The 11,317-nt window shown below is 40.0% G+C and overlaps 1 protein-coding gene across 2 annotated transcripts; it reads right to left on the bottom strand.

Moving 5' to 3' along the window:
• Positions 1 to 7,376: 7,376 nt before the first annotated feature.
• On the bottom strand, positions 7,377 to 10,634 carry CCN2 (cellular communication network factor 2). Of its 2 annotated transcripts, NM_001168934.1 has the most exon segments (5): positions 8,463 to 8,759; positions 9,146 to 9,357; positions 9,489 to 9,740; positions 9,963 to 10,185; positions 10,300 to 10,365. In NM_001168934.1, coding segments are annotated over 5 exon segments (1,050 nt in total).
• Positions 10,635 to 11,317: the final 683 nt, after the last annotated feature.

Raw genomic sequence — 11,317 nt, 5'->3', positions numbered from 1 at the left:
CATAAAAGTGGTATTTTCTATTTATTTGCCTGTCAGTATCCTACTGTAGTGCACACACACGTGATGTAATGTGTTGATAACCCTTATTGCTGAAGTGGAACACACATAGTGAGATGTTATTTTCCTCATGGGACTCCAGAAACCTTAAAATCTTGTCATGCTCTATACTTAAATGATGTTGATTCCATCCCATTATATATACATAAACATATAGTTTCAGCAGTTTCTATTCATTAGTTTTATTTTGGAATTATGACTCAATCAATAAGCCTACTGATAAGTTAATAAAAATATGAATGTTGAAAGAGAGCAACCCATCCTCTCAGACTTAAATAAAAATTGATATGCCTACACATGGGATGTTAAAAGGGAAATTCAGTGACTCCCTAAGACATTTATACCTTTTGAGGGAATTTCTTCTTATAGGTACTTCTATCTTTGAGTTTCTATCCTCATTAAATAGTCCTTCCAATCTCGCATTTATATGGTGCTGTAGAAATTTAATTATGCAGTGAAACTTGTTACGAGCATTATTTTTCAGGAATTCAGCTTAAATATTTAAAAATAAGACTTTTTTTTTTCTAATTACAAGGAATAACTACTCTTTGTAAATGATTTGGAAAGTGTGGAATATAATATAGATGAAAAAAGTAACCCCTAAATAATCACTTTTAATATTTTGGCAAAATTCTTCTTAAAAAGTGCTAAAGAAAATGTGGCACATATACATCATGGGAACACTATGCAGCCGTAAAAAAAGAATGAGTTCATGTCCTTTGGAGGGACATGAATGAAGCTAGAAGCCATCATTCTCAGCAAATTAACCCAGGAACAGAAAACCAAACAGTGTATGTTCGCACTCATAAGTGGGAGTTGAACAATGAGAACACATGGACACAGGGAGGGGAACATCACACACAAGAGCCTGTTAGGGGGTGGGAGCGAAGGAAGGGAAAACATTAGGACAAATACCTCATGTATGCAGGGCTTCAAATCTAGATGATGGCTCCATAGGTGCAGCAAACCACCGTGGCACATGTATACATAAGTAACAAAAGAAAAAAAGCACTATTATGGTGAATGAAAGAAGTCAGGCACAATAGCATACACACTGCATAATGTATACATAAGTAACAAACCTGCACGTTCTGCACATGTATCCCAGAACTTAAAGTAAAAAAACGAAAAAGTTATTGAATATATTTATTTAATTTTTAAACTTTTTAATTGAAATATAATATAGATTTAATAATGTGAGCCAAGTTCTCTCATGCCCCCACCTCCAAAGTAACCACTACCCTGACTTTATCACTACTTAGTTTTGCTTCCTCTTCAATCTCATACAGATGACATTATGCAGTGTGTATGCTTTTGTGCCTGACTTCTTTCATTCACCATAATAGTGCTTTTTTTCTTTTTGTTTTTTTGTAAGAGATTTATTCTGAGCCAAATATGAGTGACCATGGCCCACGACACAGCCCTCAGGAGGTCCTGAGAACATGTGGCCAAGGTGGTCCGGGCACAGCTTGGTTTTATACATTTTAGAGAAGCATGAGACATCAATCAAATTCATTTTAAGAAATACATTAGTTTGGTCCAGATGTGGGGCGGGTAGTAGGGGGAAGGGGAGGCTTCCAGGTTGGAGGTGAATTTAAACATTTTCTGATTGACAATTGGTTGAGTTTGTCTAAAGACTTGGGATAGAGGCCGGGTGCGGTGGCTCATGCCTATAATCCCAGCAATTTGGGGGGCCGAGGCGGGCGGATCACCTGAGCTCAGAAGTTCAAGACCAGTCTGGGCAACACGGTGAACCCCCGTCTTTATTAAAAATACATGTGGTAGTGCATGCCTGTAATCCCAGCTACTCGGAAGGCTGAGGCAGGAGAATCGCTTGAGCCCGCGAGGCGGAGGTTGCAGTGAGTTGAGATCGTTCCGCTGCACTCCATCCTGGGCGACAGAGAGAGACTTTGTATCAAAAAAAAAACCAAAAAACAAAAACCTGGGATAGGTAGGGAATAAGGGAATGTTCAGGTTAAGATAAACATTGTGGAAACCCAAGTTCTTTTGAAGTCTTACAGTGGCTGCCCTTAGAGACAAGAAGTGACAAGTGTTTCCTATTCAAATCATAGTTCATCTCTTTAGGATTGGGAGAGTCTGGAAGAAAAAGATCTAGCTATATTAATAGAGATTCTTTAGAGGTGCAAATTTTCCCCCATAAAGAACAACTTTGCAGGGCCATTTCAAAATATGGCAAAGAAACATGTTTTGGGGAAATGCACTTTTTAATTGATGTATATTGTTCCATTATATAAATATTCTACACTCTATCAATTTTTCTGTTTACAGAATTCAGATTTTTACTTTCAGTTTTTGAATGGACGAAACTGCTTTGAGAATTTTGTATGTCTTTTGCTCATTTCTCTTGAATATATAACAAAGACTAAAAGTTATTGTAGTTATCTAAATTATACATGTTAACTGTGCTGACAAAAATTGTGTTAGAATTTGTTGACCTAATATAAATGTTTTATATTATTGAGATAGAAATTCGAATTAATCAATGATGCTCCTCATTTCTTACTAACTCTTCTTTGACTATCTTTTAAACATCTAATATAGAAGATGGGTCTACATATCTATTGCTTTGAATCCTATATTTAGGTTTAGAATCTGACAGTATTTTAAGAATATATCTTATTTTGTTTATTTTATTCTTAGTCTTAGGAACAGTCTATATATAATTAGTATGATTCATGAGGTAAGGGATAGCTATACAGAGGAAAATCGTTCACCATTTTATTTATGGCATAGAGAAATGGAGTTAAAGAAAACACTGAATATACAATGAATATGTGCATTCCCTAGCGATTCTATGTGTGTTGCATGTACTCTTAGGCACGTGGCTAATTAAGATGTAGTGGTTTGAATAGCTAAGTTATTTACTTATTTATGTATTGTGGATTGTTTCATCTAAATGAAAATCATAAAATACTTGAACACTTTTCCTTGCTGATTTTTTGAGATGGAATATTTGTTTTTTAAAAAATCTCTCTCTTATAATGTGTATTCATTTCAGAAAATTTGAAAAAGTTTAAAAATTATTAAAAGAAATAGAAAATTACTTTAAACTAACCATCATGAGATGAGCACTATTGACTAAAAGATTATTTATTTTTTTAAAAAAGCCATCTTTAGGTGATGTTGGGGGTTGGCAAAGATTCAGCCTGTCTTTTCTGAGGCACTGAGAGATGTGTAATACACACACACACACACACAATGATACTGAAGTCATCAGAAAAAATTATATTTTGTGTATACTGAATCAGTTCCTTATCACTCCCAGAAGGTGAGCAATTAGTTCTTCTTTTTTTTACTTTTTATTTTTAATTTATTGTTATTATTATTTCTGAGACGGAGTCTTGCTCTGTCACCCAGGCTGGAGTGCAGTGGCGTGATCTTGGCTCACTGCAACCTCCATCTCCCGGGTTTAAGCTATATTCAATTCTCACTACAGTCCTTAGGTTAATATCTCTCAGACATTTGTGTTGTTTGAGCTTGTTTGCTAGTAGGTTCCTCAGGAAGGGCTCACAGGAACAATATGCCCTGAATTCTTGTATGTTTTTAACATACAAGATTTTGTATGTGTCCTTCACATGCAGTTTGTCTGTATCCTTGATTCTTGAAAGTCAGTTTTAGAGGATAAAAGTTTCTTGACTCTCATTTTCTTTCCTTAAGTATCTTAAATAAGTTATTCCATTTTTTTTTTTCTGGCATAAAGTATTGCTATTAAAAAAATCTAACGATGAGCTAATTTTTTTTTTATTTATAAGGCTCATGTTCTTTTTGTCTTCATGTTCAAATAGCGTTTCCCTTTTCTTTAAACTCCAGCAGTTTTACTAGAATGTGTTTTGGTGTTGGTTGATTTGTTTAGGCATATGGCACGCCCTTTCAACACGTGCTTTCAAATTTTTTTTATTCTAGTAAAGTTTTTTTTTACTTATAGCTTTTAGGATTTTTTTTTTCCTTCTTTAAGAATTTCTACCCTCCACATACTGGATTTTCTTTGCCTATCCACAATATTTATTGCTTTTTATTAAACATTTTCATTTCTTCTTTTATATATAAACATTTTTTCTTCTTATCTGTTAGAGTTTATTCACTCTTATGTTCCTTCTAGTTTGATATAGTTCCTTTATTTCTAAATCTCTATTGATTTCTGACACTATATTTTTAAGTTACGGTAATTCTGATTTATGTTGCTATTTTATGTCATTAGTCATTTCCTTACTATTAATATCATTTATGTCCAACATCATTTTCTTAATGTTCTTTTGAAATAGCAGTTTATAATTTTGCTATGTTTTATAGGTATGTATTTCTCACATTTTTTATTATCTGCAGAGAAGTTATTCTATTCTTTATTTTCTTTTTTTAAATATAGTGACTTTGTAGGGATTTGGCTTCAGTAATTTTGTTTTCCTAATTTATATAAAATTAGTTTTACTAAAATTGGCTCAGGAAGGAGGTTTGGTTTAATTTTCTAAATTCACAGACCTCCCTCTTTTATTGTTTTCATGCAGCATTAAAAATATTGCAGTTTACTTTCTGAGATTTTGAACCTCTGTTTCCGTCCTCATTTTAATCCAAATCCTTTAATGTCTCTGTTGTCCCTGACTGACCCACTCAATTTTTATTTTATTTTATATTGACAGATAAAGTCGTAATTTACCATATAAAACATGATGTTTTGAAGTATATATACATTGTGGCATCACTAAATCTAGTTAATTAACATATGCATTACCTCATAGAGTTTTGTGCTAAGAACACTTTACAACCATTCTCTTAGCATTTTTAAAGAATAAAATGTATTAGTAACTAGAGTCATCACATTGTAAAATAGATCTCTTGAACTTATTCTTATTGCTTAAGTGAAATTTTATGTTTTCTGACCAACATCTCCCAATTTTCCTCCCCAACCCCAATCCCCTCGTAACCATCATTCTGCTCTCTACTTCTATGAGGTCAACCTTTTAGATTCCACATGTAAGTGAGATAGTGCTATATTTCTCTTTCTGTAACCTGGCTTATTTCACTTAACACAATGTACTCTAGGCTCCTCCATGTTGTCACAAATGACAGGGTTCTCTTCTTTTTTAATGAATAGCACTGCATTGTGTATATATACCTCATCTTCTTTATTCATCCATCTGTTGATGGACACTTAGGTTGATTCCATAACTTAGCTATTGTGGATAGCGCTGCAGTGAACATGGAGGTGCAGATATCTTTTCAACATACTGACTTCTTTTTCATTGCGTATATACCCAGTAGTGGGATTACTAGATCATGTAGTAATTGTATTCTTAATTTTTTATGGAACTTTCTTTCTGTTTTTCATAATGGCTGTACTAATTTGCATTCTTGCCAACAATGCACAAGAGTTTTTTTTCCTCCACATCCTTGCTGACAATTTTGTTATCTTTTGTTTTTTTTGATAGTAGTCATTTTAACAAGTGCGAAGTAATAGCTCATTGTGGTTTTGATTTGCATTTCCCTGATGGTTAGTAATGTTGAACATCTTTTCATATACTTGTTGGCCATTTGTGTGTCTTCTTTTGAGAAATATCTGTCTGGTGACCTGCTCAATTTAGATTCCACTTCCAAGAGTGTGGGGGTCTTCTCCTGGGAGGGAGCCCTGGCTTGTAAGTTTTGTTGAAGTGCTAGGCCAAACCCCTACTAGGTTCAACAGCTGCTCTCAGCCTGGCCTTCTATATATCTAGTGACTACCTGCTGGCTGTTTGAGAGCTCTCGGGTTCTCAGAAGCATCAGATACCTTCTTGTTTCTCTGCTTTTCTCACACACGTGCTGACACAGTGCAGATCTTATGGTGGTTGATGATTTGGCACTCCCTACCTCTGATATTTGGGGGGTGAAAGTGTGCATTACCATCTAATTTTCTTACAAATATTGCCTGTGGGACTTTTGTTTTGCAATCTAGTGACTCTTTTTTTTTTTAATGTGGGTATTTGGAAACTGTGAAATCTATGCTTTTCCTGCTACTTCTACATTTCCAGAATGCTCTCATTCAGCACAGTCAGGCTCGTTCATCATGCATGGCCCTTCATCTTTGCAGTTAGGAATTGACAGAGAGGAAGTGTGAACTAACAGTGTACTCTGTGTGCATGCCTAGGTGTATGTGTACATGTGCATTTATTTGGGGAGGTGGGGTGCTGCTCCTGGCAGCACTGCTGTATACAGATGTGGGTGTATCCTTAAAGCCCCGTGCTTTGACCATAAATTCTCTTCACATTCTGAACACGGGAAGTTTCCCCTTTGGTTTGTGGTGTGGACATCTGTTTGTAGAGCTAGTCTTTATTTTCAGGTGTATTTTTGTCTGTCCAAATGACACTGGCACTACAACATTGCTAATTACCTTGGGAAAGGTTAGTCTGTCTGCAATCTTTTTTTCCCCTAGAATCCCCAGCTACCCTCGTGTGGAGAAGAGTCTAGTTGCCTTTGGTGTGTTTCTTTTGTTTACCATTCACTTTGGTTCACTCTTTAGTGAAAACCTACCTGGTACAATATTGTTTCCATACCAGTGTTCTTGAACAATTCCATTTTCTCATGTATAAACCACTTGGTAAGTTAGGATCCATTAATCTGGAGGTCTGATAAAGTCAAAGACTTGGGCAAATGGAGGAATTACTTTCAAAACAAATTTCTATTAATGTTAATGAATGGCAGATTTGCTCATCCTCCCTTTTCTATTTATGCCATCTATTTGTCATTGGTTATCATGGCAACTGAAAACAGAATTATACAAAACAAGACTTATGACATAGCTCCATTTAAATGAGGACTTCATTTCATAATTTTCAGATTTAACAGCCAGGTAATGAGGTTCAGAAATAGACCTAGAGCATAAATTTTTTTTTAAATTGAAACATTTTCCACATACAAGGCACATAGACTAGTTTGTGATGTGAAGGGTTGGAAATTAACCTATAATGGCCAGAGAGATACTAAATGCCAAAAGGACCAAGTATAATTCAGCAGGGTTAATGGAGACTGAAGTAATCTAGATAGAACTGAATTTAAAATGTCTATAAAGTTCTGTGAAGATAACACATTTTTTTGTTAAAAAAATGACTGTGTAGTCAATGTGGTGTTTGTACCTGCAAGTCTGTGATACTTGATTCAGTGTGAAGTATGTTTACATAAAAATTCTATGGAATAATCAATTTATTAATATATAGAACAATAAAAAATATTTAGAAAACTATTGGTGAATTACCTTATGATTAACAAGAGTTTCCTATTTATGCTCAAGAAAATTCAGAAATGTTTAGAAGGATAATTGAATAATCAAGCCATTTATAGAAAAAATATATACTTTATTTTCAACTAGAAAGGTGCAAACATGTAACTTTTGGTCACACTCTCAACAAATAAACTGTCCGGAAAACAGTCATATCAAAGTAGAAACAAATGCTTCCAGGTGAGAAAACTGATCAGCTATATAGAGCTGCTCGGTTTTTAATAAAGGCCATTTGTTCATTAAAAGTGAGGCTACCACATTTCCTACCTAGAAATCAGCCTTCCAAGGTCACTAATGCCTCGCCTTTGCAAACAATCTGTTTTGACGGACTGTCATTCTATCTGAGCAGAATTTCCATATAAGTATCCATTTCACGCTTTGAATGATCAGACAAGCTTTACATTCTACCTATGGTGTTCAGAAATTGAGGCTAACATTGAAATATCAAAGCATTAAAAACAAAAATAAAAAGGCACAAACAACTTTAAATTAACTTAGATAACTGTACATATATATATATATACACACACACACACGCACACAATATTTACAATATAAATTTTTAAAAATGTGGCTTGTTACAGGCAAATTCACTTGCCACAAGCTGTCCAGTCTAATCGACAGGATTCCGATTCCTGAACAGTGTCATTCGAATCAGAATGTCAGAGCTGAATCTGCTGTTCTGACTTAAGGAACAACTAGACTCAGTCTCTTGATGGCTAGAGAATGCACATCCTCGCTGTCACTGGGGCTACAGGCATGTCAGTGAGCACGCTAAAATTTTCCTTCTCAATTACACTTCAAATAGCAGGCACATTACTCGTATAAGACGCTATCTGATGATACCAACCTTTCTGTTGGTACCCTCCCACTGCTCCTAAAGTCACACCTTAATATACATTCTGGTGCTGTGTACTAATGCAGTTCCACTGTCAAGTCTTAACATTCTTCAAACCAGTGTCTGGGGTTGATAGACTATTTGTTTGACATGGCACAATGTTTTGAATTGGGTCGGAATCTTTTCCCCCAGTTAGAAAAACAGATTTAAATAACTTGTGCTACTGAAATCATTTTTACATAAAAATGAGATGTGAATCATTTCAAGTTCCAGTCTAATGAGTTAATGTCTCACTCTCTGGCTTCACGCCATGTCTCCGTACATCTTCCTGTAGTACAGCGACTCAAAGATGTCATTGTCTCCGGGACAGTTGTAATGGCAGGCACAGGTCTTGATGAACATCATGTTCTTCTTCATGACCTCGCCGTCAGGGCACTTGAACTCCACTGGCAGGGTGGTGGTTCTGTGGGGGGTGCAGCATCGGCCGTCGGTACATACTCCGCAGAATTTAGCTCGGTATGTCTTCACGCTGGTGCAGCCAGAAAGCTCAAACTTGATAGGCTTGGAGATTTTGGGGGTACGGATGCACTTTTTGCCCTTCTAAGATAGACAAGGGAAAAGAAAGAGGAAAAAAAAATCAACAACTCTACAAGGGGAGTGGCTTTCTTCAACCCTCTGTGTTTTAGTCTTCTGTTGTCTGACTTCTGTTTATATTTTGAGGGGAGGAAGTTTGAGTCTCATTTGCTATGTCCAAAAATAGCCAGGGCCTCTCTTGGAATGTCTTGAATTAACTAACCCTGCGGAAGATTTCGTAGTGGAAAACTCGTGGTTGCTATTACACAAGCTCTCATTCCAGCAAAACAGCTCAATGGCTAGATAGTTTTGGAGATAACGGAGTTATACTAACAAGGGTGGCAAGAGCCCTAAGTTGGGTCCTATCCACTGTTTTTCCTGTGAAAAATAGTTAATAGGAGCAGAACATGTACCTTAATGTTCTCTTCCAGGTCAGCTTCGCAAGGCCTGACCATGCACAGGCGGCTCTGCTTCTCTAGCCTGCAAGAGGCGTTGTCATTGGTAACCCGGGTGGAGATGCCCATCCCACAGGTCTTGGAACAGGCGCTCCACTCTGTGGTCTGGACCAGGCAGTTGGCTCTAATCATAGTTGGGTCTGGGCCAAACGTGTCTTCCAGTCGGTAAGCTGCGAGAGCAGAGCACAAAAACACCATGTGAAACGCCTGGATAAGATATTTACCCCCTTCACTTGGCACAATTAGGACTCCCTCCCTGGGAGAGAATCACGACCCTGACTTAGAGGAAGACTCGACTCACCCGCGAGGGCAGGCCCAACCACGGTTTGGTCCTTGGGCTCGTCACACACCCACTCCTCACAGCATTTCCCGGGCAGCTTGACCCTCCTCGGGAAGGGGCAGTCAGGGCTGGGCAGGCGAACGTCCATGCTGCACAGGGGCATGCAGCCCACCGCCCCGTCCAGGCACGTGCACTGGTACTTGCAGCTGCTCTGGAAGGACTCTCCGCTGCGGTACACCGTGCCACCGAAGATGCAGGGAGCACCATCTTTGGCTGGAGAAGAGGAAGGGAAGAGGGGTGGGGGATGCAGAGGTCAGGCATTGGGGCGCTCACATCCAGAGTGTCAGAGATGCGAGTTGGGATCTGGGCTGCAGGGGGCGGGCTGGCAGCAGCTGGTGAAAGAAACTCAGTACGAGCAGTTTCTTTTTCCAGCGGGCGGGTAGGCGTGAGGGAGGAGGCGGCCGGACACCTAGCGGCGGGGGCTGCGTGTCTTACCGGTGCACACGCCGATCTTGCGGTTGGCCGGGGAGCCGAAGTCGCAGAAGAGGCCCTTGTGCGGGTCGCAGGGGTCGCGCTCGGTGCACAGCTCGCCCAGCTGCTTGGCGCAGACGCGGCAGCAGCCGCAACCGTCCAGCACGAGGCTCACGCCCGCCGGGCAGCGCGGCGCCTGCTCGGCCGGGCATCGGCACTGCCCGCTGCAGTTCTGGCCGACGGCCGGCTGTGGGGAGGACCAGGCGGTCAGCGGCGCTCGGTCGGCTCGCACGCCCTCCCCGGCCGGCCCCGAGTCCCTCCCTGGCAGCCGCCGGCCGCAGCAGGAGCTCCCGGCGCTTACCCGGCTGCAGAAGGCGAGGAAGAGCACGAAGGCGACGCGGACGGGGCCCACGCCGGCGGCGGTCATGGTTGGCGCTGCGGGCGGAACTGAGGGCGCGGTGGCGGCGAACGGGTAGTGGCGAGGCCGGGAGCGCTGGCGGTGGTCGGAGGTGGGGACCGGGACGCGCCGGGCTGTCCTCTCGGGGCTGTCGGCCGGGGCGGCTGCCGTCGAGCTGGAGGGTGGAGTCGCACTGGCTGCCTCCTCTCAGCAGGGAAGAGTTGTTGTGTGAGACTGGGGCGGGCGGCCCGAGGCTTTTATACGCTCCGGGCGGCCGCGGCTCGCCAATGAGCTGAATGGAGTCCTACACAAACAGGGACATTCCTCGCATTCCTCCCCACCTTCCTGCCTCATCAACTCACACCGGATTGATCCTGACCCCTTGACACTCAGCATTCCTCCGTCTGAAAAAGCTGGCACACTCCAACTCACAAAAAAAAAAAAAAAAAAGAAAGAAAGAAAGAAAAAAAAAAGCGCAGTATTTCCAGCACCAAATAGATTTTTTTACCCTATCCTCTTCGCACCACTCTTGATTCATATCATTTAAAAACACACTGGCAATTATTTCTTATATCATTTCTTTTTCGAATAAATGTGCCCTATTCTATTCACTGACATACATCCTTTTTAGGAAGTAGGTAGCTGAAGAGGCAAACAGCAGGAATTCCTAAAAAATTCGAAAAGATTTCTCCCCCCTCCTTAGCAATGATTCCGTTTTAGACGCTATAGGCTCTTGAAACTCTCCAAAGAGCAGAAAAGGAGTGAGTTGCTTTTGACCATTTGAAATCCTCAAGATGCCTACCTGTAAAACCCTGAATTCTATATTTGAGATTTGATCCTTTGTCACTTGAGGTAACGAGTTTGGGACAAAAAAGAGAACAAAGCCGGGGGTCTGACTCAGGATGCAGTCTCCTGGAGCAGATTTCCAGAACTCTTGCTTAGTTTTCTCTTACTATATGTAGGAGTTTTATATAGGGAAGGA

This window comes from Papio anubis, chromosome 6 (genome assembly GCF_008728515.1).
Source record: "Papio anubis isolate 15944 chromosome 6, Panubis1.0, whole genome shotgun sequence".
Taxonomy (NCBI): Eukaryota; Metazoa; Chordata; class Mammalia; order Primates; family Cercopithecidae; genus Papio; species Papio anubis.
This window is presented reverse-complemented; position numbering and strand designations above follow the sequence as displayed.